The sequence below is a fragment of the Callospermophilus lateralis genome, chromosome 11 (genome assembly GCF_048772815.1).
Source record: "Callospermophilus lateralis isolate mCalLat2 chromosome 11, mCalLat2.hap1, whole genome shotgun sequence".
In the NCBI taxonomy this organism is placed as follows: Eukaryota; Metazoa; Chordata; class Mammalia; order Rodentia; family Sciuridae; genus Callospermophilus; species Callospermophilus lateralis.
In genome coordinates, this window is record NC_135315.1 from 11,559,656 (window position 1) to 11,586,679 (window position 27,024).

General features: G+C 52.4%; 1 protein-coding gene across 3 annotated transcripts in view; it reads right to left on the reverse strand.

The window, feature by feature from the left end:
• Positions 1 to 27,024, reverse strand: part of Arsg (arylsulfatase G) — a 116,609-nt gene that overhangs the window by 49,487 nt on the left and 40,098 nt on the right. For all 3 annotated transcript variants that reach the window (XM_077110591.1, XM_077110590.1, XM_077110592.1), the window contains exons 2-3: positions 25,937 to 26,673; positions 1,517 to 1,704 (exon numbers count right to left, since the gene is read on the reverse strand). In XM_077110591.1, the coding sequence (XP_076966706.1) occupies positions 1,517 to 1,704; positions 25,937 to 26,154 (406 nt within the window). In that variant the 5' untranslated portion in view covers positions 26,155 to 26,673. The remainder of the gene's footprint in view (positions 1 to 1,516; positions 1,705 to 25,936; positions 26,674 to 27,024) is intronic.

Below are 27,024 nucleotides of genomic sequence, written 5' to 3' on the forward strand. Positions count from 1 at the left end.
CAGGTTTTTAATTTTTCCTATAATGGCATTTTAATTCATGATTTCAACAAAGGGAGGGGCTTACATATCCTCTCTAGGTCACAGAGAGAGCGGTGATTTGGGGGTGGGGTGGTTAATGGCAGGCCGTCCACCTGTTGCTAACAGGCACAGTGGGCATGGAGAAGCTGGAGGCCCCTGCAGAACACCGTTCCCACGACCTGTTGCAGCTCAGGCTTTTGGAGTCAGGCAGCCTGGGGACCAAACCCTCCTGGGCAGCGAGGTTGAGATGGGGGTCTGGTAGGAACAGCCGGCCCCCAGGGGAGCCCCACGCACCCCCTCTTGGGGTTGATGTCCTTAGCACAATCATACCTCAGGGTACCGGGAGGAGGGATTGGGAAGGAGAAGGCTGGACCTGATTGGCCCTCCCTCCTACAACTGGGGCTTCTGGGCCTTGTCCTTCTGGGACAACCAATGTCCTCCTCCAGTGGGTGGCCTGTGAAAGGACATGGACTCTCTAGCCTGGAGGAGGAGCTGCCATTGCCAGAGGCAGCAGGCCCTGCTCGGGTACAGGGACCTCCTGCAGGTTACCGGGGAGCTCCAAGGCCCACCCCCAGGGACCCGGCAGTCCCCGTGGTTGATGGCACAGCCTCCTGTGGAGGAGGGAGCCAGGGATCCCACTGGACCCGGGTCCTTGTGGGTAACAAGCAGCAGCAGCGGCCTGACATGCTGCGGGTCTGCTGGGTCTGCTGGGCTGTCCTGGCCTCTGCAGGGGAGACTGGCCAGGCCACATGGAGCGGCCTTTTCCATCATCTCAAAGGCCTGCTCTGGCTCTGAGGCACAGAAACCCCCAGGAGGCGCAGGCAGGAGGAGGATGGCCCTTTGAGAACCAGCCTCAGCCACTTGACTGTGTCTCAAAATGGAAAATAAAAAGGGCTGCGGAGGCGGCTCAGGGGTTAGGCGCCCCTGGGTTCAATCCCTGGTGCACACAGGAAAATAGAGAAAGAAGGACAAGGCTCTCCCCGCCCCCAGCTCGGAATGAATGCTGAGCAAGAGGCGCCTAAACATGTCCTAAAGGAGAGCAAGCCAGCCCTGCCCAGGGCCCCCTAGCCTGCCGTCCGTCCCCACTCGTCCCGCGGACAGAACCCGGCCCAAGGCCAAGGCCATCCCAGAACCCTGCCCAGTGTGCCCCTCCCCGCACCTGGAGGCCAGGTGACCAGCGGGGGCCAGCAAGACTTCAGCCCAGTTCTTCGGGCCGAGAGAGATTTTCTCTCGTGGTAAAAGTGGGCAGCGAGGCTGGCACCACCTCCCCTCTCCCGTCCCCTCCCTGGGCCAAGGGGACTGAGGCTCCCGGAGGACAACAGGAGCCACGGGCTCGGGGCGGCAGAGCGGAGGGTGCGGGCGCCCCTGCCCGAGCGGCCCAGCTAAGGAGGGCAGCCGCTCCCCCGCAGTTCCTCCTCCCCGGGTCACTCCACCCAGGGGACCTTTCAGCCACCCTCAGCCGCAAGCGGGGCCAGGCGGCCACACGCGTGCCCCGCACCTATCATCCCGGTGACGTAGCCGGCCGGCCGCAGCACCTCGGCCAAGGTGGTCTCGGTGAGCGGGAGGCCCCCCGCAGAGGTGACCGCGAAGTTGTGCGTGACTCCGTTGCGCAGGCCCAGGCGGCCAGTGAGCAGGGAGGCCCGGGAGGGCGAGCAGGTGGAGGCGGCTGCGTGGAAGTCCACGAACCTGCGGAGAAACGAAGGCGATCAGGTCCCGCCGGCGAATCAGGTGGGGGGAAAGAGGCCATCCCACTCGATTTCAGGGGTCCAGGGCTGCGGGAAGAGTTTAAAGATCACCCAGTCATGGAGCTGGGAAGGACAGGAAGCCCAGAGAGGTAAGGCCACTAGTCCCAGGTCACACAGCTAATGCCAAACTATTTAACTCAACCTATTCAGTCCATCCTCTTTCTTTATAAATTCTGTCTCAAAGTCACCTACTCACTAAACCCAAAAAATCAATACTAGATGCTCTTTAAGGTCACTCCCACTTAGAGGCAGACCTGCAAATAATTTGAGTTGCCTGCTGTGCACATTCCCGGCTGAAGTGGAGCAAGGTGACCCTCAACCTTCTTAGTTCAGCTCAGGCTGTAAACAAGCATCCTGTTCTATTGAGGGCCACCGTTTCTGCATGTTTGTGCATTTTGTTGGTCATTTCATGATGCAAAATGTCACTCACCGGCAGCACTCAGGTGCTGTCTCGTGTTCCTAAGCCTCACATGTTTCTGCCATGTGTCTGACAGAAAATGGGCCCTCTAGGGAAGCCGTGTTCGGGAATGAGCTGTAATGCTATCACCTGTGGGTTCAATGTGAATCAGAAATGCATGCATTAGGGCTGGGGGCACAGCTCAGTTGGTAGAGTGCTTGCCTACCGGCACGAGGCCCTGGGTTCAATCCCCAGCACCACAAAAGAAAAAGAAAAAAAAAGTATGCATGAAATAAGGTGTCTCTACGCAGAAACACACATAAAACCCAGTTACACCCTGATCCCCAGAGGGAGACGCGGGCAGACACACAGGCGAACTGTGCCTCGGCATTCACTAACTGGGAGTTCACTGTGACTTGGCAGATAGCAGCCACTGCCAACAACAAGAACTGTCCAGCCCTGCTTCAGACACTGTGGAGGGACACAGAAGAACTCTGGCCTTGCCCTGCAGCCTCTTGGGTGTTAGGGAACCACGACTGTTGACCCGCGGCTCCAGAAGAGCTCCGTGAACTCAGGACAAGTTGCTGGCACAGGAAAAAAGATTTACTCGTCCACCAGCAAGACTCAGAAGACGGTGGACTCACGCTGGGAAAGAGCATCTTAACACGAGTCTTGAGCTCCTTGTATCTTTAGGGGTCAATGACTGATGACGGCCGATGGCTGGTCACCTGGTGATTGGCATCAGCCTGGAAGAGGGATTAGGAAGGGCCAGTCCACCAACCCAAGCTGCTGCTACAGATGACCAGCAGCAGCAGTGGCTCCGGAAGCAAAGGCATTTGGTAGCAAGGAACAACAGGAGTGGGCATCCCGAAGGGCAAGGGACAGTGGGAAATGGGGCAGGGATGTCCAGGGACCGAGATGGTGGAAAGTACACGGCGAAGCTTCAAGGGCTAGACGTGGCTCCAGAGATGAGGTGGGATGTGGACTGGCTGGTAAGACACGGAGCTCCTAGGAACCCCGCGAAAACCAAAAGCACAGCATCCCCAGGGGAGGGAAGCAGGATGCTCTTATTTTTGGAAAGGAAACACTAGAAGAATAAACCAGAGGCTAATTTAAAAAAAAAAAAAGTGGCTTCCCATCGATGGGCAGGAGAAATGGCCTGGGGGGTGGGGAAGGTGAGAGGACGATGCTCTGGCTGTGCTGTTGGGTAGTGGGACCGTTACACCGTATCCACGTTAAAAAGTAAAGCCAGGCGCAGTGGCGCACACCTGAGATCCCAGCAGCTAGGGAGGCTGAGGCAGGAGGATTATGAGTTCAGAGCCAGCCTCAACAACAGTGAGGCACTAAGCAACTCAGGGAGACCCTGTCTCTAAACAAAATGCAAAGTCGGGCTGGGGATGTGGCCCAGTGGTTGAGTGCCCCTGAGTTCAATCCCCAAGGACCCACCCTCCCCACAAAAAGTAAAAGTAAATCACAAAGGAAAAATAAGAAGATCCTGTAATAAACAAAACTGAAACAAAGGAGTCCTACTCTGTAACACATTGCTAATAAGACTGCCCAGGGGGCCAGGCAGGCATGGTGGCACATGCCTGTAATCCCAGAGACGCAGGAGGATCCCAAGTTTAAGGTCAGCCTCAGCAACTTGGCGGGACCCTGTCTCAAAATATGAAATAAAAAGGGCTGGGGATGTGGCTCGGTGGTTAAGCATCCCTGGGTACAATCTCCAGTAACCCCCACCTCCAAAAAGACCACCAAAGGAAAGAATCATTTCAAGTGATCTTAGCACACGTCAGTCTGCATACATACATCTAAGGACATAAGTTTTTAAAATTCCAAGAAAATGTTAAACCTCACTCAGTTGCTGTATCATCAGTAAAAATACTGGGATTTTTAAAACTATTTCACTCATATAGTAAGGCAAGTAAGTTATTTATTTATTTATTTTAATCATTTGTGGTACAGGGGATGGAACCCAGGGCACTTTACCACTGAGCTACATCCTCAGACCTTTTAATTTCTTATTTTGAGACAGGGTCTCGCTAAGTTGCCCAGGCCAGCCTTGAACTTGGTAGTCCTCCTGCCTCGGCCTCCCGTTAGCTGGAATCACAGGTGTGCGCCACCACACCTGGCACCTGGCAGCAATTAAGAAATTATATAAACGTTTCTAACAGGAGCCAAGATTTTTAGTGTAATCAAAGGTAAAAGAAGATACCAAAAAAAAGGAGGAAGAAACCCTATAATGTAAAAATGTCATTTTGAACTGGTGATTTTTAAAAGCATCTATTTCCTAGCTATACATTAATACCCAGTAGCCATCAACACACCTACACACCGAACTGTTTTCAACACCATCCCCCCATAAAAATAATCCAATTTATGTGGAGAAATACTTAATGCCAGCTTTGGGGAAGGGAAACACCGGGGAGTCTGGACCTAGCAGCCAGCTCGCAGGGCTCCTGCTGGCTAAATCTGGGGCAATCTGGGCACCAGAAGAATAATTATTATAAGGGACGAATGGATAAAAATCCGTAAGTTCACATTGACACTGAAAAGAAGTCACTTGTCCTGGTAGAGGAACACACGATCCTAACTTCCCACCCTAAAACTTCATAATGGAAGGGAAAGAATGAGGCATGGAGGCTGACCGTCTGCAATGACCTCGGCCATCCCTGAGTGACAGGGAGAGGCCCTCCTTCACGGAAGAACTGCAGCCAGTCACAGGGAGGGACGCACGCTTGGCAAGACACCATTTTTGCAAAAATCTCCCCCATAGAATAATTGACAACTGGTGGCTGCCGGTGTTCACACTGTCACACCATTGTCACCCTCGGGTCACTGATAAATTGGACAGAGCCGGCAATTACCTCCTTACAAAGTGATTAGATTCAGAGGCACTAATAACGGGCCCCCTGACCTTGTATGTCTCCTGATGGGATGCATTAGGAAGTTTATAAGATCAAGGGTTTCTTGCCAAAAACAATTAAACTGAATCTAATCAAAATGCTGGACCTAATTTCCAGGTTACAGGAAATACAGATAATAGAACAAATTAAATGACACCACAAGGAAGTCACTGAACAAAACTGGCACCTAGGCATCTCTACAAGACAACTAGTCTGGTCTCTTCCAAAAGTTGGTGTTGCTGGGTACACTGGTACACGCCAGTAATCCCAGAGATGCCGGAGGCCGAGGCAGGAGGGTCGCGAGTTTGAGACCAGCCTCAGCAATTTAGTGAGCTCCTGTCTCACAAGAAAATAAATAGGACTGGGACGTGTAGTTCAGTAACGGAGTGCTTCCCCAACATGCACGAGGCCCTGGGCTCGGTCCCCAGCACCTCTCTCCCTCCCTCCCCACCCTCTCTTACACACACACACACACACACACACACACACACACACACAAGTCTTGGGGAAAAAAGGGGATTGGAGGTGGGTGATATTCTATGTTAAAAGAAACTAAGAGACTAAACCAAATAAGCACATGATACTTAACTGGATCTCACTTCAAATAAACCAACAGCACATTTGGGAGATAATTAAATAAATGCTAATGTGGACTGATACGAGAGAATTATTATTAACTTGAGGATAATAATGGTATTATGGGCATGTGAAGAATGTTCTTGCTCCTTCTTTTTCGGTATTGGGGATTGAACCCAGGGGTGCTCAACCACTAAGCTACGTCCCCAGCCCTTTTAAAAATTCATTTTGAGACAGGGTCTTGCAAATTGTCCTGGCCGGGCTTGAACTTGGGATCCTCCTGCTTTGGTCTCTAGAAGAGCTGGGGTCACAGGAGTGTATCCCTGCGCCCAGGCCAGGATGCTCTTATTCTTAAGCGGCGCATGCTGCAGAGTTTGTAATGAAGGGCCATGGTGTCTGCCTCCTTCAAGTGATTCAGAGGGGGAAAAAAAAGACCTAATTCATAGAGTTTAATATAAAGCAAAACCAGCAAAACGCTAACCACGGATGACTATGCTGGTATTTATTTTACTATTCTTTTGGTTTTTCTTTATGTTTGAAATTTGTAACATTAAAAGGTCTTTTCAAGTTATGGAGACCCAGGATCTAGAAGGCATGGGGGCGATGATGGGCCTGCGGGGCAGGGAGAAGTGTCTGGAAACGCGGCGAGTCTCCCAAATCCTCAAGCTTGGCAGCAAGTTCAGCCACCTCATGGGGCAGAAGGGAGGCGCAGGTTGGCGGGATGAGGCACAGGAGGCTGAAACCCGCATGCACGACTCTCTCCACGGGGCTTCACCTATGCAAGCTCTCAGGTTCCCAGGACCCCTGTGAGCTAAACTCCTACGAGTCTCTAACGTTCGCGCAGATGCCCCAGTCCCGTTAAGGCAAGAAGGACCCCAGAGCCCCTGCCCTTCACCATGACCTTCACATCCGCAGAGGATGACCCAGAGGGCCATGAGGTCTCTAGGCCAGCAGAGCGGATTCCTGCTTTTATGCTTTCTCTTTTCTTTCATTTCTTGTTTCTTTCTTTAAAAAAAAAATACATGCAAACCTAGAGATCATAAAGCAAAGCCATTTTTAAAATCTTATAGAACAATTACTATGTGAGACCTAGGAATTCGACTCCTAGGAATTACCCTTAAAAGAATCAAAATCAGGTTCTCTAACAAATATTAATACACAGCAGTGCCATTTACAGTAGCCAAAAGGTAAGAACACAAATGCCCATCCATATGTGGATGGATATAAACAGATGTGATCTGTCCATACAGCGAAATATTACTCAGCAATAAAAAAGGAATGAAGTAGTGATATGTGTGACCATGTAAATGAACCTAGAAAACACTATGATGGGGGCTGGGGGTGTAGGTCAATGGTAAAGTGCTTGCCTAGTCTATGCAGGACCTGGGTTCAAACCCCAGCACTGTGACACACACACACACACACTCTCTCTCTCTCTCTCTCTCTCTCTCTCTCTCTCTCTCTCTCTCTCTGATGGGTGAAGGAAACCAGACATGAAATGCCATGCATTGTATAACTGTAATTACATGAAATATCCAGAATAGGTCATTCAGTGAGACAGAAAGCAGACTAGTGGGTGCTAGGAGCTGTGGGGGAGAGGAAAGTGGGTGGGACGTGACTGTGAGGATGTGGGGGTTTATTTTGGGGTGATGAGAATGTGCTGAGGCTGAACAGAAGTGGTTATTGCACAACATTATGAAGGTATCGAAGGTCACTGAATTGCTAATGATTTTAACAGCTTAAAATGGCTAATTTCGTGTTATATAAGTAACATTTTGTTTAAAAACAGACTAAAAGGAAAACACCCAAAGAGAACCTCTCCGGAGGTCCATTAAGGTCTCAGATGAAAAAGCTGCTTATTTATAACCAAGGGGGTCATTTGTCACTTCATTCATTTATTCCAAAAAACAGGGGCCGAGCAGCGATAGCGAGGAGGGGTGACCCGTGCCGCACAGAAGCAGGGCCCCCCCCCAATCATGCTCCCTGCAGCACATCCAGGCTGTAATTATTTGCTTTTATGTTTAGGGCAGATTTGAAAAGGCCACACATTCTCCCTTTGAGAGGTGGGGTCTCGTCCCCTCCCCTTGAATAGGGACAGGTTCTGTGGCTGCTCTGGCCAGTAGATTAACATGGGGGTAAATGACATGGTGTTGGTCTCACAAAACTGGTAGCTTCTACTTCCTCTTTTTTTTTCTTTTGGTACCAGGAATTGAACCCAGGGGCTCTTCACCCCTGAGCCACATCCCCAACTCTTTTTTATTTTTTTTGCTGAGGCTGGCTTTGAACTTGCAATCCTCCCACCTCAGCCCCCTGAGCTGCTGGGATGACAGGTGTGACTCTCTGGAAACAGTCTGTGAGCCGCCAGATAAGAAGTGGGAGTGGCCAGGCACGGTGGCCCATGCTACTTGGGAGGCTGAGGCAGGAGGACCACAAGTTTAAGACCAACCTGGGCAGATCAGCGAGACACTGTCTCAAAATGAAAAATAAAAAAGACGTGGTGGGATGGGGGTGGCATGTGGCCCAGGCACTCAGCACTCCTGGGCTCAACTGTGACCTGGTGATAGAACAAACTCGGGTTCGACCCCTAGTACTGCAAAAATAAGAAAAAAAGAAGTGGGACCCCCCCCTGGGGCCGCCGTGCTGACGGGACGTCCGCAGGTGCTTCGTCGTGTGACCCCAGAGGCGGCGGCTGCCGTGGAGATGACAGCAGGGCCACTTCACGTCTCCCAGCCTGACCACTGCTTGCTGAATCCCTCGAGCCACGCAGAGGACTCAGTATGGAAAGGACGACTGCCCGACCAGAGGGGCCTGGATCCCGACCCCAGAACCCCAGCTCCGAGAACACGGCTGTTACCCGCAGCTAGGCGTGGGGCCAGTCTGTCAGTCAGCAAAAGGGCGTCCGGCTCTCTCCGGGGGGGGCTCGCTTCAGGCCTACGTCCCACACAGCAAGAACAGGGGCTGTCCAACGTGGGCTGGCCGGGTGACACCCACGTCACCTTCTCTGCTGCTCTAGAACACAGCGCGTCTTGCCACAGAAACCCCGGCCTCGGCCCCAGGGGATGGGTTGATTCCCTCAGGACAGAGAAATGAAAGAAATAGGTAGAGAGGGACGGAGAGTGAGGGCTAGCAGAGACGCCCTCAGGTCCCCCAGGCCACTCACCAAGCCAGGCTCCCTCCCGGGCCGTCACTCCCAGGTTTCTGGGGAATCTGCAAATCTCAGAGTGCCTATAAAGTCCCCCACTAAGTAAAATTACCCTGGACACTATTTATTAGCCCAGCAACGACTACATTAAGCAAAGAGAAATAGGATATTTTAAGAAACGTACAATTTAGAGGACTTTTAATATTGTATCAATATTGATCAGATAATGGAGCCTATGTCAGCTAAAGATCCTAAGCTCATCCCCATACCTCCCCATGCCTAACCCTCACTGGTTCCTCTAAAAGCAGAACCAGGAATCTCAAAAGCCTACCTCCCCCACCACCTCTCTCTCTCTCTCTCTCTCTCTCTCTCTCTCTCTCCATTCTCTGCATTCACCCTGCATTCTGCTGGGCGTGGTGGCTCACGCCTCTAATCCCAGCAACTCAGGAGGCTGAGGCAGGAGGATCACCAAGTTTGAGGCCAGCCTCAGCAAGATAGGGAGACCTTATCTCAAAATAAAAAGTAAAAGGGTTGGGGATGTGGCTCAGTGGTAAAGCACTGCGCTGGGCTCAAGCCTCAGTGCCAAAAAGAGAGAGCAAGAGAGAGAGAGAGCGCCCACGTACCCCCTTGAATTTGATCTGCTTTCCTAAATCAACCTGCGTCTCTGACTGACAGGTGCTGAAGCTCTTTCCCCTCCTGTTCACCAAGGACCCCACTTGTCCTTGGTCTCCCCCTAACCCTCCCCATCAGGGGACTCCTCAGACCATCTTGTGGTGACATCTCTTCTCCAGTGACACCCTGACACCATTTTCAAGGTGACAAACAGCAAAGAAGGGCCATCCTCCTGGTACACGGAAATCACGCTGAGATCCCAGCCCTGCGCTTCTGGAAGCCGGCCCGGCCCCTGAAGCCACACTCCTGGAGGCGGCCAGGCGGTGCCTCCATCTGACAGAATGGGGACAGGGAGGGTGCCTGAGCCACTGAGCACCACCAGGTTTGCAGGAGCCGAGTGAGGGCCACTCCGGAGCCCAGGGAGCCGCGGGCTCCCAGCTCCAGCTCCACACCGCTGCCCGCCGGCACCTCCCTCCTGGCCCTGAGTCTGGGGGCTTGCAAGGACCCCTGCCGTGTTTCTTCTCTGAATCTCCAGGTGCCTGAGGTGACCTTCCCAGGCACAGGTTTCTTCAAAGCATCCTGGGACCTCAGGGACCAAACCCCTGGGGCAAGATCCTGGGCCCTGGATTGTGTCCTAGTCACACAGCAGCTCTCCTTAGCTTCCAGCCCCGGCTCCGCCCACGGCTCCACAGGCTCTTCTGTCCCCTCTTGTCTATTCCGTGCCCCTCGAGGCTGTAGCACAAGGACCCTCCTCGCTCCCACTCCCAGTGGTCCTTCTGCTAATCCTCATCACTCTCGGCCGATGCTGATGGAACCCTCCCTGCACCCCAGGGCTCCTCCGGGCACTTCACGTAGGTTAAGGCTTGTGCATCTGTCACCCTTGGACTCGTTCCCGTTAGGATCTGTAGTTCTGAGGGACGGCCAAGCTCCGGGAACCACCACTTTACCCACCGCAGCAGCACAGCATGCAGGACCCGGGACCAGCTGAAAACCAGGGCCCCGTATGGGAACATCCCTGAGCATTTCAACGGGGCCACGGCACAGTAGAAAACCAGGCAGGGTCCCTCTAAGTGCAGGTCTCTGCGCACCTGCCTCGGCCGCGGACTCATAAAGATGGCTCTGCACAACGGTGTCAGCCAGGACCCAGCCAGGACTTCCCAGAGCCAGGGAGCAGGTCCTGCAGCCCCAGACACCACCCCCACGTGGCACGTGGCAGCTTCCTCGGCCAGCCAGTAAGTGTGTCTTCTCCTCTTTACCCGCTTCTGCACATCTGTTCCTGCTTTAGCAAGCTCCCCGTCTCAGGAGTCAACACCAGGTCCTACCCAGTTCCTCAAGTCCAAGTGTGATCTGTCCTTCCCTCTCCCCTGTCCCTTCCCAGAGCCAATCTGTTAGCATGTCCCATCGACTCCACTTCCAGATGACCCTCTGCTCTCCACCTACCCACGAATGTCCTAACCCAAGCTGCGACTTCCACCTCCACTCTGTCTTCCCAGGGCCACCGCGCACACACCGTGGTCCGAAGTGGGGCCAGCTCCCCTCGCCCCCAATTTTCCCCGGGGCAGCCAAAGCGATCTTTATAAATGCCAGCAGCTAGCATTAGCCCCGGCTGGAAAGCCTCTAATGAGTTCTCACTGCAATCAGAGCGAGTCCAAAGGTATTTCCATGGTCACAGGACCTCCCATCAGAACTTCTCAGCCGGGGAACCAGGGCATCAGAGAGGCCCCCACGGGGCACGGGTTTTCTGGGACAACCCAGAGCAACCAGGGGGTGCCAGGGCTGTCCTAGACCAGCTCTGGCTCCAGGGAAAGCAGTCCCCTCTGCACACAGCATGGGAGCCCCGGGAGTGGGCACCAGACAGCCCATCTGGAGCCCCAAGGTGGGCCACCTTCACACCAGGACACTCGATGGAAGTCCTTGAAAAGGGGCACAGATGTCACCAATTTCCATGTGTGATATGACAACAGGAAAGTGGAGACCTGCCACCCCAAGGCTCTGGACCCTGTCTGACGTCAGCCTCACATTCCCAAAGCCCTTTCCCCTCCGCCCTCCGTCGCAGTGGCTCTTCCTACAACACCCGACTCCTTCCTGCCTCAGGCTCCTCTCGTGCCCTGTCCAGACACTTTGCTCTGGTCTCCACGTGGCTGGCCCCTTCTTGTCCCCTGGGTCTCGGTCCACATTTCACCTCTTCGGAGAGGCTTCCCTGACCAGGTCACTCCCTGATCTATGTTGTCCCTTGCCCTTGTCTTATCAGACCTTATCTTGTTCAGAGACTAGCTCCCTGCTGCCTGCCCTGCCCCCTCGCCCCCTCGTCTACAATGGGGTTCTACAGGAGCGGGGGGGGGGGGGGGGGGTAGCCTTAGTCCCTCCTCCGCCCTGGGGTCCGGTTCCAGACCCAGGGAAAGCGGCTTCTCCAAGGGCAGCTGGAATCTGGCGCTCCACCCCGAGAGCTGGGCTGTCCAGGGTGGTGACGCCGGCCGGCTTATGTGGGTTCTCTGCGGACACCAGAGCTGGTCTCTGCAGCAACGGGATGCGTGGACCCGAAGCCACCATGGGACACTCCTCCCCTGGCTGGTCTGTCTGCCCCCAACACACACACACACACACACACACACACACACACACACGCATGACTCCGTTCATCTCTGTCCTCACCTGGGAGTCTCTGGTTTGGTTCAGGCGACCACAGCAGGGCCAGCTGGGCAGCGGCAGGGAAGAAACCACGGCCCTCTCTGCCCAGGAGCCCACCCTGGCACAGTGTGAAGAGTGTGAAGTAAGAGGAGCCCTGGAAAAGGAGATAAAGAAAGTCCCGGAGGCAGAGGGACGGGAGGCCAGAGGCATGACGCACGCACCTGGGTTCAGACCTGAACCAACGCTGGCACGAGACTCGACACAGCGACCCCTCATTCACTTCATCCCAATGCTACCCAGGGCCACCTGGTCCTTGTCCAGATCACTCTCTCTGATCCATTCTAGCACTCCAGCCAGGCCAGTCAGCTCCCCTTCCCGTCCTCGGTGACTCACTTCTGCTTGGTCACCATGACCCACCATGCCCTGCCCTAACCTACCTTCTCAGCTGTCGGAGCCACTGCTGACCGCAATAGGTTAGACCATGTGCCTCAAAAAGATGCTCAAGTTCTAACCCCCAGAACTTTAGAACGTGACCTTATTTCAAAATAGGGTCATTGAGTGCAGCACGGTGCTCCATGCTTGCAATCCCAGCAACTTGGGAGGCTGAGGCAGGAGGATCACAAGTTCAAGGTCAACTGAGCAAGGCCGTCAGCAACTTAGCAAGACCCTGTCTCAAAATGAAAAAAAAAAAAAATCATTTGAAGGTCTAGTAAGTTAGTGAGTCCTTGAAGAGGGGAGAGTCATGGAGAAGGATACCGTGTGAAGACACAAGAGGCAGCAATCAAGAACGTGAAGAGAGAGTCTACGGAATGGGAGAAAATCCCTACCACCTGCACCTCAGATAGGTGCAGGATTTATAAAGAACTCAAAAAACTTAACACCCCAAAACAAATGACCCAATCAACAAATGGGCAAAGGAACTGAACAGACAATTCACAGAAGAAGAAATACAATCATCAACAATTATATAAAAAAAAATTCAACATCTCCAGCGATCGAGAAATGCAAATTAAAACAATACTGAGATTTCATCTCACTTCAGTCAGAATGGCAATTATCAAGAATACAAATAACAATAAATGTTGGCAAGGATGTAGAGGAAAAGGTACACTCATACATTGCTGGTTGCACTGCAAATTGGTACAACCACTCTGCAAAGCAGTATGGAGATTCCTCAGAAAACCTGGAATGGAACCACCATTTGACCCAGTCATCCCACTCTTTGGCATTTCCCCAGGGACTTAAAATCAGCATACTATAGTAACATGGCCACACCAATGCTCACAGCAGCTCAACTCTTGATAGCTAAGCTATGGAACCAACCTAGGTCCTTCAATAGATGAATGGATAAAGGAATTGTGGTATACATACACAATGGAATATTTCTCAGCCTTAAAGAAGAATAAAATTATGGCATTTGGCAGTAAATGGACAGAACTGGAGACTATCATGCTAAGTGAAATAAGCTAATCTCCAAAAACCAAGATTAATATTCTCTCTGATATGCAGATGCTAACACACAATAAGAAGGGAGAGAACAGAAGTTCACCGTATTAAGCAAAGGGAATGAAGGGAAGGGAGGGAGACGGGCACAGAAAAGATGGTAGAATGAATCAGACAGAACTTTGCCATGTTCATGTCTGAATATGCCACCAGTGAAACGCCGCACCGTGTACAACCACAAGAATGGGAAGTTATAGTCCATGTATGTATGATATGTCAAAACCCACTCTACTGTCGTGCATAACTAAAAAGAATTTTAAAAAAGAAAGAAAAGACACAAGAGTCAGGCAGAGGAAAGGAGTTCCGATGATTGGAATGATGCTACTTCAAGCCACAAAATACCGGGGGTGGGCTCAGGATGTGGCTCAAGTGGTAGTGCACTTGCCTGGCACGCGTGAGGCACTGGGTTCGATCCTCAGCACCACATAAAAGAAAACAGAGATATTGTGTCCACCTAAAGCTAAAAAATAAATATTTAAGATAAAATAAAATACCTGGGGCCACCAGAAGCTAGAAGAAGAAAGGGACACTCCCTGAGCTTGGTAGAGTGTGGCTCTGCGGCACCGGGGTCTTGAACTCTAGCCTCCAGCGGAGGGAGGCCACTGTTTCGAGGCCACTCCATTGGAGTGCAGCAGCCCTGGGGAGCTAACACTGTGGAAGAGCCGCTCCACCGGGGGGCTCCCCCACGCCCACGTGCCCTCCGGCTCAGCACCCGGCCTCTGCGGGCTGAGCCCAGGATGCTCTGCCCTCTCCTTGCCCTTCCAGATTCCTACCTGGCCTCCAAAACCTACCACTGTCACAGAGTCCCCCCTTGTCCCCACTGGTGGCCCTCGCCTTTGATTTCTGCCGTCCGGGACCCTTCTCTGGGTCTAATGCAGACACTCCTGGGAGCGCAGACGGTAAGCATCACCGGGGGTACCAGACCCTTCTGCGCCACGGGTGGGGCTGCCGCCCTCCCCACCCTCCCCAGCTGGTCAGGAAGCACAACCTCCCATTTTTGGCAACCAGGTCCACAACCCAAGACCCAAACAGGGCTGTTCAGAATCCTAACCCAGGATCTGCTGAATCAGAGAGTGAGGAACAGCCCTGTTTTGCCCCTCCATCTAGAACGGTGTAGCCCCGAAGGGCAGGACCCTCGTCTTTCCCCCAAATGAGCACAGACTAAAAACTCTCTCGAGGACTGAGTTCCCGAGCCAGTCTTGTCCCCCTTGCTGCTTACTCTGGCGAAGCTGGGCTTTTGTCACTTAGAACCAGAGTCCTGGCGCTTGCCCTGGAGGTGAAGTCGGACAGGAGCCTGGGATGTGACCGTGAGCAGCTGAGCCCCTTCTCAGCTCACCCACGGTTCAGCAAGGGAGGGTGTATTTTGGTGGATGAGATGCCAGGGAGCACACGGGCTCAAGACGGTCTGACAGGTGTGTGCATGTGCGGGGGAGGCGGACATTTGTCCTAAAGGACAAAGAGGCACTTAGCTTCAGTTTTTCTTACAGCAGCGAAACGTCACCACTTATCAAACGGCTTCACCCTCAGCATCTTTCTGTGCCGAGCTGGCGATGGAACCCAGGGCCTCACACATGCTACGCAAGTGCTCCACCTCCGAGCTTGTCCCCAGCCCACCCTAATCATCTGACGCACACAGTGTCGCCCTGCTGAAGAACGTTTACATGACAGTACTCCTATTTAAATGGCTAGTGATGCTGTGGCCATCTTGGCTTGGGTGAGGACACTCTATGATAGTCACGCAACAAGGAAATCACCTAACGACCCATTTCTGAGCATGTAGCTCTATTAAGGGATGCGTGAATGTATTTCTTCTAATTTATAAAACAATCTGGCCGGGCATGGAGGCACAGGCCTGTAATCCCAGTGTCTGGGGAGGTGGAGGCAGGAAGATCTCAAGTTCAAGGCCAGCCTGGGCAACTTAGTGAGACCCTTTCTCCAAATTAAAAGAAAAGGTAGGGGGTGGGGAGCCAAGGATGGAGGTCAGGGGTCAAGCACCCCTGAGCTCAATCCCCAGTGCCAAAAGAAGAGGAGGAGGAGGAGGAGGAGAAGGAGGAAGAGGAACAGGAAGAGGAGAAGGAGGGGAAGGAAAAGAAGAAGAAACCTTTTTGAAAAAAGCCATCCGAATTCCCAATCTATAGACCAGGAAGCTGAGGCTGGTGTGAGTGCAGCTGCATCTCACATCAAGGCCCATCTGACCTCGAAGCTGTGCGGAGACCGGAGACCGCAAACAGATGACAGAGCTAGAACTGGAACCCAGGCCCAGCCAATCCAAACCCCCACACTCTCTCCACGACAGAGCCGCCCACCTAGGATGTCACGTTAACTAGGTCATCGTGTTACAGGAGCCGGTCTTTGGCTGGGAGCCTCTGAGACTCATTCCTGCTGGTGCCAGCCCCTGACAGCCTGACTCACAGGCCCACGAACCACGTGAAGCCTGAGAAAGACACAGGAATGCCAGGCCCAACTGACTTCCCAGGACGACACCGGGGCAGGGTGTCAGCGTGGTCAACATGTTTTCTTCCTGAGCAGAAGTTAAACAGGAAGTCAGAGTCCACGGGCCGCCTTGGCAAGGCTGAAGTTCATTCATGCTGAGGCGGCCAAAGGGACTTTTGTCCACGGTGGATCGATTTCTGACCATGGGTCCGAGACACTCAAAGGCTAAATTTTTCCTTTTCTTTTCTTTTCGTCATCCTGGCCCTGGGGATTGAACCAAGAGGTGCATTACCACCAAGCCTCACTAAGCTGTTGAGGCTGGCCTTGAACTTGTGATCATCCTGCCTCGGGCTCCCAATCCATGGGATTAGGGGTGTGTGCCACCACACCTGGCCTCAGAGACTACTGACTGTCATTTCTTCTTGCTTGGTGCTATGGACTAAATGTTTCATTCTCCAAAAATTCATGTATGGCAGCCCTAACCACCAATGTGGTGGTATCTGGAGGTGGGGCCTCTGGGAGTTAATTAGACGGGATCATGAAGGTGGGGCCTCCATGGACCATCATTAAAAGAGAAAGAAAGAAAGTGGTAGAGCACAGGGGCAAGGCCCTGGGTTTGATCCCCAGCATCACGGAGAGAAAGGGGCGGGGGTGGGGGGGAGCCAGAGTACTCTCTGTCTCTGCCATGTGGGACTCTACCAAGAAGGTGGTGCAAGCCAGAAGAGCATGCTCACCACAACCCAACCAGGCTGACACTCTGATCCCCGATCTTGGATTTCCAGCCTCCAGAACCGTGAGAAATAAATATCTACTGTTTAGGCCCTCCAATCTGACCAGGCACAGTGGTGCACGCCTGTAATCCCCATGATCTGGGAGGCTGAGGCAGAAAGATCGCAAGTTCAAGTCCAGCCTCAGCAACTTTGTAAGACCCTGTCTCAAAATTTAAAAATAAATAAATAAATAAATAAATAAAAAATAGAAAGGCCTGGGAATGTTGCCCGGTGGTAAAGCACTCCTGGGTTCATTCCCTGGTAGCACAGAAACAAATAAGCTGCCCAGGGTAAGATATTTGTTATAGCAGCCTGAGTTGACTAATACGCCTGGGCAGTGACAACCACAGCTTGCTGGAATCTTAACCCTGCTCCCCTGTTTTTAACTTCTGCCCTGGGGAATCTCTCTCATACTAATGCCATCAACGTTGTCACTGTGGGAAGATGGAGCCTCGAGCTGCTTTGCAGACTATAAATTCTATAAGGATGGAGCTTCGGGCTCTGTCTGCAGCCCCAGGCAGGGAGTGGGGGTAGGCCTGCCCCTGCAATGTCTGGTAAATGAACAAACAAGGCTCCAAGAGAGAAACTCAGGTTGTTTAATTGGAAAAAATGTGTTGGCTCATTTTTCACATAATCACCTAAGCTGACGCAGTTAGGGCTTGATTTCTTCCCCGCGGTGTGTTAAAGTTCATAGCTTAACTCTCAGAAAAATCTTATTTCCTTTACTTCCAGGTCTTTGGAAAGCCTTGACATTACCCACTCACCAGCCTCCCCCCAAAATGTGCAGCCTTAGGAACTGAACTATAGCTGAGTGTGGCGGCCCACGCCTGTAATCCCAGTCATTTGGGGATGGAGGCAGGAGCACCCCAAGTTTGAAGCCAGCCCGGGCAACTTAGTGAGACCCTGTCTCAAAATAAAATTTTAGGGTTGGGGTTGTAGCTCAGTGGCAGAGCGCTCACCTAGCACGTGTAGGCGCTGGGATCAATCCTCAGCACCACGTTGAATAAATAAATAAATAGAGTTATTATACATCTAAAACACTAAAAAATTTTTTTAAAAAGATAATATGTAAAATAAGATTTTAAAGGGTCTCAAGATGTGGCTCCCTGGTAAAGCACCCCTGGGTTCAATCCCTAGTACCAAAAAAGTGAACGCCGAGCCGTACGTACCTTCTCCTCCCTCTCCCGGCCACTGTCTCCATTTGGTGAGGACTAATTAATAAGCACTAAAATGGCCTTGTTATTTGGAAAGCTTTCTTGTTTTTCCCCAAATCTATCTGGGCAGGCTCAGGCCAGTTCACCAACAGGGGTCCTCATTAAAGCCTGAGAATACATTGTAAAGCAGAACTGGAAACCCAGAGCCAGACATTACAGCAGCCTGTTAACAAGGAAATCAGCACAAATTAAGACACAGCCAGACCGAGGCCAGAGAAACTTGCCATTGCATAAATTACGTGTATTAGAACCAGGGGAGGCTCGCGCCAGAGAGGCCGCCATGAAAGCCCTGGAGAGACATCACATTGCGAAGTTAAGCGCGTCCAGCCTTCATTTACAAGGAATCTAAAGTAGATGATGAGGCTCTCTGTGGCCACTCTCTAAATTGCTATGCGACTGGAATAAAAACCATTCTTGCTCCATTCATAATTTAAAGGCCTGGAGGTGGAAACAGTTTTTAGAAATCGTCGGCTGTGGCCTGTGTGCGTCGAGGGACAGGGTGGGGCAGGGGTCAATGGGAAGATACTAACATGACTTAGACAGATGGACAGGCAGCGGGGCGCAGACTCCGTGTTGCTTTCTGTTCAATGGGAACGATGGTTGGTTTGTTCTCCAAAGGCTGCTAGAGGGAGTCGCGGGACCAACCAACCATAGGCCCTTTGTCAAGTAGGAGCAAATGTGGTAGCAAACAGAGAATCTGGAGTCTTTTGTCACTTATCCATTTATCCGCTATATGCCCTGGCTCTTCCCAAAACAGGATTCCCGGTCCTTGGCAGATCCCCCGTGCTCTCTCCTTTCCTGTGGTGGGTGTATGTATCTTCACACCAAACACCCAGCAAAGAAAACACCAGGGCGTTTCCCTGCCTCCTGGACCCTACACCTCTCCGCACCACCACCATCCCAAGGGGAGCCACCCTGGAGGGCTCTGCGACGCCCCGCCCCTCGGTTGCCATTCGGGATCATCCCAGTATGCCAGAACAGTCCAAGTCCAATGCAGGCCAAGGGCTTGAGTCCTGCCGGGTTCCCCGCGGCCTTCAGGATCAAGCCCAAAGACTTAAGCGTGCCCGCAACACCTTTCACCAGCTGCTCCACCCATCAGTCCAGCCTGTCATGCCCCCTGGCCCAGTCGCACTTAGCCTCAAGCCAGGGAGAGCCCGGGCTTCTGTTTAGATGTGTCCCCAGCACCTAGCACAGTGCCCAGGGAGGCTCCCCGAATATCCGCTAAGTGAACAGCACCTTTCCGTTCTAGGCCTTCCGCCCGGCTCTCCGGGCTGCCGAGGGCACCCTTCCCTCCCCGCTGGGAATTCTGACCATCTTACGGTCTCAGCACTCGGGTCCCAACGGATGGCTCTGCTGGATGGAAGTGCCTGTCCCCTCCTGGAGCCCCAAAGCGCCATCTTTCACATGGCCTCTCACCCTGGGCTTTGCCATCCAGAAGGCGAGAAGCCCAGCACCGAGGCTCTGTCTTTCTTCCCGGGGAACAACATGTGAGAGCGTGAGACCCGTGCTAGATCTGTCAAGTCAGTCGCATCCAATCCGTGTGACGGGAAGGCTCCAGGGGCAGGAGACGGGGCGAGCTCCTGCCCCCGCCTGCATCTCAAGGTGGGTCTCTTGTCTGTATTTGCCACCAGGACTTATGTCTCTGAAGGGCAGAGCTGGCTGGGGTCTCCCCACATTTGTCTCCTGACGGGTCCTTAGCAGAGATTCATTGTCCCATGACGGGCTTAAAAGAAGACCGAGGATAGCAGTCGCCTTTGACCCTGCAGGCTAGGCAGGCCGGCACCACGGCCCCGCTGGTTAATATTTCAGTTTTCCTTTTCTCTCTGATTGGCTACCATGTGGGTCACTGTGTTTCTGCATGTCCCCACGTCCCCATCTATTAAACAGCCACAAGACAAAACCCTGCTGCCTCTTTAGCTGAGCCTGTGCCTTTCCCCGGTTGATAGGTGGTCACTGAGGGACTTTTACAGCTACTTGACCTGTTTACTCACGTGCAAAGACGGAAAGCTGCCTGACCTCAGAGCCCAGAGCTCACAAGGAGAAGGCAAACAACCCAGAGTTAATGTGACGCTCAGAGGACAAGAGGACCTCTCCCAGCCGGGGTCCTCCCAGCCCTGCGTCTGGGTTCCTTTTCTCTATGATTGGGGGAGGGTCCCTTTCTTGGTAATATCAGTCTTGTTCGGAATGTCCTTTCTGTCCCACTCCCAGAGAGTGCAGCAGATATCACCAAAAGCCAGACCTCCCCCAAGTCCCCTGTAGGGCAGATGCCAGTCTGCTTCACACCCTCCTTTAGTTACTACCAAATTCTTGAGGCAGGGTGGCTCAGAAAAAGAGTCCTGAGATGTAAGAGGGAGGATGAATTCTCGCCAAACTCCATTCTGAGCCAGGTGCGGTGGCGCACGCCTATAATCCCAGCTACCCAGGAGGCAGAGGTAGGAGGATCCTAAATTCAAGGCCAGCCTCGGCTATTAAGTGAGAAGATATCTTAAAAATTAAAAAATTTAAAAAATTCAAAGGACTAGGGGTGTGGTTCAGTAGTAGAGCACCCCTAGATTCAATCCCCAGCACCAGAAAGGAAAAAAAAAAAGTCAGTTCTGAGAACAGAAAAACCAAATCAAACCAGGTGTTTGAACTGACAGCTCATTTCATTCCTAAAGGCCCTTTTTAGAAACAGCCTCAAGTCCGTGGAAGCCTCTGACCTTTGGATGAGCGCTGATCCTTGAAGCCACGGCCTGGAAGGGAGGGGGGAGCAGGGGGGAAGTGAGAGCAAGGTGCAAAGTCGTCCTGTGGCGGACGATGGAGGTAAGTGCCGGCACACCCCCACCTCAGCTTCCCTTCTGAACCAGCCATTCAAATGAGTGCAGCATCTGGCCTGGCTGTCGGGACCCCCTCTCACCATCACTGTTCATTCTCCTTCCCACAAGACACCTACTCATCTGCTCCTCCCAACCACACTGTCACGTTAGTGCCATCATCGTCCAGCTGTAGGAGGAACACGCTGAGGCCCAGCAAGTCTAGTAATTAGCCCAGCGCCCCACAGCCAGCAACCAACAGACCCCAGGCTGTGGCTAACTCGCACGCGCACGCTAGAAGCTCAGGTCCAGGAGCACGGATGCGTGAACAAACATTGCGTGAGAGGGCTGACCCTCTACTGTGAGAAACAGGTAGCGGAGGAGCACAGAAGATCATTTCAATAGCAAAGCAGGGCCGGGTGGGAGGGGCAGATGGGAGGTGCAAGGCTGCAATCCCAGAGGCTGAGGCAGGAGGGTCACAAGTTGGTGGCCAGCCTCAGCACCATGGCCAGGCTTAGCGGTAAAATGCCCCTGGGTTTGTCCCCAGTACCAAAAACACAAGGGGGTGGGCAGGAGAAAGAGGGAAGGGCACGTATGAGGAAGGAGGCAGTAATGGAGAAAAGACCAGGAAAGGCTTCTCCACGGCGTGGCGTCTGAGTGGAGTGGAGACCAGAAGGATGAGAAGAGACCAGTCAGACAAAACCTACGCAGTGAGCTGGCGGTGAGAGGAGCAGCCACCGCAAAGGCCCTGGGGCAGGGGAAGGCAGGTTTTCTAGACACAGAAATAAGTGCAATGGTAGGAGAATGAAGAGGAGCTTGGAGATGAAGGGGCGTCAGTGGGGTAAGAGCGCAGACATCTACAAAGGCAGCAAGCACATCCCCGCAGGCTGGGCCTCCTGACGACAGCTACATCAACTTTCCCAGTGACTGACGTCTCTAACATATTTCTCAGATGGCCTCATAAAGGCACGGCACAAAATCCTTCCACAAGCACCCAAGGCAGAGGAAGTGCTGAGATTCCAACCTTCACCAGTCCCCAAGCCTTTGGCTGCAAAGCCGACCCAAGCCTCCATGCTCGTTCCCTGATTTCTCCCAGCTCTTAGAGGACGAGGCTCCAAAATGAGGGAAACTGGGATGCAATATTGGCTTAGTCCCTCACCGACCCTGGGTGAGCGACTCACCCTCCATTTCCTCGCCTGTGTAATTAGAGACAGGTACCGTGAGAGCAAGAATTAAACGGGTTGATGCCCAGGCTGGGTACCTTGAGCACTCCGTGAGGCTCAGCTATCATCGCGCTGCTGTGTGGACTACAGCACAGGTGTTCCCCCATGTGCACCCACGTGGGGATCAACAGGGACCCGTCTCCGGAACTCCACATTCACGTTCCATGACTTCTCATTTAGACCTTTCTTCATGCTGAGGGGCCGAATGCACGGCAATCCAAATGGGCATTGCTTCTAATAACAATAACAAAAATAACCACAGCCAACACGTATCCATGTCTACCACAGGCCTCGCCACATCCTAGGAGGGACGTGCTGTCATCGTCCCCATTGACAGGAGAGGCAAGCAAGTATGTGAAGGTCACACAGAGTCAGGATTTGAAACCAAGCCCTCTGGCCCCAGAGTCTGCCCTCTTAAGCAAGAGATTAACTCTTCAAGACAGCAAACATTTATTGAGCACCTTCTGCATTACCGACTATGTTAGGAGCACAGGAACAGAGATTATGTGGTATAGTTGATGATACTGGGTTGGATGATGATTTCCCACAAAGATCATGCCAATCTAGGACCTGGGACTGTGACCTCAGTTGGAACAGGGTCTTTGCAGATATGATAAAGTTGAAATGAGGTCAGACGGGATGAGGGTGGATCTTAAGTCCACTGACTGGTATCTTTATTAGAAGAGGGAGATGTGGACACTGTCACACTAGAACATCATGCGACGACCAAGCAGAGATTGGAGTCTGCAAGACAAGACTTCTAGCCTGCAGCAGAAGCTAGGAGAGAGGCAAGGACAGAGGCACATACAGATTCTTCCTTAGAGATTCTAGAAGGAACCACCCCCTGCGGACATCTTAATTTTGACCGCTTGCATTCTGAAAGGCTGGATTAGCGTTTTTTCTTTTTTTGGTACTGAGGATTGACCCAAGGTGCTTTACCACTGAGCTACATCTCCAGCCCTCTTCTTTTTTGAGACAGGGTCTCCCTAAATGGTTTGGGGCCTAAGTGGCTGAGGTTGACCTTGAACTTCAGATCCTCCTGACTCAGCCTCCCGAGTTGCTGGGATGACAGGCGTGGCTGGCTTAATGCTGTTTTAAGCCAGCCAACCTGTAGTAGTTAGTACCTGCAGTCCTAGGAATACAACACTCTAATGAAAAGGAACAACAGGAAAGACACTTTCTCAAGTCACACCTCAACCCTGTTTGGCACAAGAAAGAGTTCATGGTTCCCCACTGGCCAGGAGCAGGCAGGGGAAGAAGCCAGCACCAAATCACTCCGCAGCCTCACAGGAAGTTCAGCTTTCCTGTTAGCAATATGCACAGAATGAAAACACATTGACCTCAGAGGCCCGAGGGCAGCACACCTGGCCACTGTCGTGGGCCCAGACGGACAGAATACACTCATAAAGGAAGATAAATAGGAAAGCCCTCCAACCTGGACCTGACTCTGAGACACCCGTTCTGCTCAGGACGAGTGTGCTGGTGGGGACAGTCCAGGAGGACAATGTCCACCCTCCCAGATGGCAACTGAAATAACAGGCCTGGTTCTCTCTCCACGAACCTGCTGGAAACGGAAAGTTTCAGCAGTTCTTACACATTCGGCAACCCGGGTCCCTGAGGCTGGTAAACGTGATCATCTGGGCCAACCGTCTCCCCAGAAGAGAAGTTCCTACCTGCAACATCTGAGGTGACGTTTCAGCTCGTTTATTGATGATCAGCTGTTTATTAACTGCTTCACCCGTGGGAGGCCCTGTGCTCTTGCTAGGGACCTAGGGGGGCGGGGGACGGGGGACGAGGTGGGATGACACACTACTTTTCCTCCTGAAGCCCAGAACTGGAAGGGAAGTTTTCTGCAGCTGCCGTAACATATGACAACTGGGAGGCTTCGCACCACAGTGGGAGGCCAGGGGTCTGCAATCAAGACATGGGCGGGGCTGGTCCCTCTGCGGGACGGAGGGAGACTCAACGCTCAGCTCCCCTGGCTTCCCGTGTTGCAGGCAGCCCTGGCGTAGACCCACAGGTCCCTGCCAGCTCCGTCCCCCCTTCACATGACCTTCTTCTCCAGTGTCCTCTCCTCTTCTTATCAGGGCCTAGGATTTTGGTCCCAAAGGCTGGATTCCTTATGATATCCTTAAGGCCTTTCACTAATTGTATCCACAAAGATGACCCTGTTTCCAAACGAGGTCACGTTCGGGGGTTCTGGGTGGACATGGGTGGTGGGAGTGGACGCTCTTCAACCCAACACAGGCGGTCGGATGCATGAACAGTCACCATGGTAAGTAGGTCAGGGCAGGGGACACCCTTAGGTGTACCTCAGGCATCGAGGACACCTCCCCTGAGGGACCTGAGACCTAAGCAGCAGAGGATGTGGACAGTGCCCCAGAAGAACCCACCACAGAGGGGTGGGGCGGGCCCGTCCGGGGGAGGCAAGAAGAGCCCAAGATGGGGAAGACGGAGGGATGGCGATGAAAACCAGCTGGTGAGACACTGTACAGAGCGTCTAACAGGCATATAGGCGACGTCATCTGATAAATGGACGGATGGACTTTATCCTTAAGAGACACAAAATGTCTGTGAGGGACTGGAAATAGAGGAGTGATTCTAGAAAGTTCTCCTGGGCTGAGGCGAGGAGGAGGCTGCAGGAGGAGAGAGGAAATGCCATTGTCCCTACTTCTGGGGGAAAGCTCTGAGTTCAGGGACACGAGTGGCTGAACCCTGTGGAGATGTCCCCTGTTCTCCTGAGCGGCCAGGCGGACGGCGGAGCCAGGGTGGGAGTTTAACCCAGTGCAGACAGGAAACAAGCCGGCCAACCAGGTCCACATCTGCCCAGGGCAAAAACACAGACGTCAGAAAGCTCTGACACTTGTTCTCCATCTGGGTGGGGAAGGAAGCCGGGGTCTGAGCAAAAATCTGCAGTGGCCATTATGAACACTCTGGCCCACTGCTCAACAGTCTCCCCTCTGTGGTCCCTTAGAATGGATTCAGGATGACTTAGATGTTAGCCCTGAATGTTAGTCCCATCTACTTACACAGACGTGTGCCCCACTGCTCTCAGGTGCTCTTCAAAGGTCATCTTCTCCCTGTGTCCCCAGGCTGGGTTCTACATCCTGCCCCTGGGATCCAAAAAACTCCAGATGCAGATTCATGAAGGACTCAATTGAAATTTGGTTTTTTTTGTTGTTGTTGTTTTGTTTTTTGTTTTTTTTTGGAACCAGGGATTGAACTCAGGGGCACTTAACCACTAAGCCACATCCCCAGCCCTTTTTATGTTTTATTTTGACACAGGGTCTCACTAAATTGCTTAGGGCCTTGCTAAGTTGCTGAAGCTGGCTTTAAACTAGAGATCCTCCTGCCTCAGCCTCCCGAGCCACTAGGATTACAGGCGTGCACCACCATGTCCGGTGTCAGTTGTAATTCTTACCTTCCTTTTAACCTGTGTCATCTGCCAGATGGTGAGTAAATGGGGGCAAGAATTTTTATCTTGTTCACCTCTATAGCTCCTAATATGTACATATACAATGTCATCTGATAAATGGATGGATGGATAGATGGATGGGTGGATGGATAGATGAATGGGTAGGTGGATGGACAGATGGGTAATTGGGTGAGTGGATGGATTGTTGGAGGGTAGGTGGGTGGATAGGTGGACAGATGGGTGGATGGGTGGAAGGGTGGGTGGAAGGATGGGTGGATGGGTGGATGGGTGAATAGATGGATGGATAAATAGATGGGTGGGTGGATGGATGAATGGGTGAATGGGTAGATGGGTGGGTAGACAGATGGTTGGATGGGTGGGTGGGTAATGGGTAGATGGGTTTCTTCATGACGCTGTACTGGCTTCACCCAAATAAATTAACGCATTAATAAAAGCAACGTGGACCCATCCATTGCTCTTTTAAGGGCTTTACATTGCCCCTTCCCCTACAAGAACTGGGGTGAGTCATCCAGAGAGATGCTGGCGTGGCATCCTCCGCACTCACCTCATTCCTTCTGAAGCCATCTTATCAAGGTTGGCAGTGTCCTTCGTTTCTGCCCAGTTTGCTCCTAGGTCACCCCACCCCATGTCATCGGCCAAAATGATCACAATATTCGGTTTCTGGCCCATCGTTTTCCCCCTGAGGCAAAAATCCATGAAGGGATAAAGAAATCCAGAGAAACTCACTCCTACCAACAAAACCTTTAGGAAAAGCCAGCCCATGGTGACAAGGGGGAGGTTCCTGTTGTCTGGGACGATGGCAGGCCACCAGTGGAGACTTTTCCGAGCGCTTCCTCTCTGCCCACTTTTAATGCAGCAGGTCCCTTAGGAGTAGAGTTTTCCAGAACCTACTGGTGGCAGGGGCGGTGGATGTGATGGCTGGGGGGAGGCTGGGGAGTATAGAAACGAGGCCCCCATCTGGAATCCTAATTCACAGGAGTCAGGACACTGGCAGCCCCTGACTTGGCTTGACTCACTAGGGGACATGTTTCCCACGGCAGCTTCATAAAGATGACCAGACGTGTCCGTGTCACTGGGGGCCCTTCTGGCGACTCTGCAAGTGACCCCTCTGTATTCAGGGATGTTAGAGCCGCGGCCCAAGCTTGGCATCTGTCTGGGGCTCCATCTGGCGACTGCAGGACAAATTCTCTCATCTGCAGAACACCTGGATGTTCTAGAAGCTGCAGTCAGCCCCCAGTGAGTTTCTGAGTTCCAGATGGTTGAGGTTTCTCTTAAGGTTTCCTGAAAGAACAAAAATTGACAAGAAAACAGAATTAAAACCGCCAGTACAGCTGTGTTTTACTCAGTAGCTTAGGAAATAATCATTTTTCCACGCCAACAGATGTTTTCCCTCTTATTTGAATATTTAACTGGTTCATCAATTTCTTCCACCTGAAAAATAATGACGATGATAATATTTGCACTAGACTTATAGTTACGGGGTTGGCAGTAACATCAGAGATGACCTCTTTCAACCCCCACACGGGATTCATGGGAAGATTGAGGCCCAGTATTCTGGGTGGGAAAAGGACCAGCCCCCAACTCTACCAAATCCCAGACCTCCCCGACTCCCACTCCCAAATTTCTCTTGAT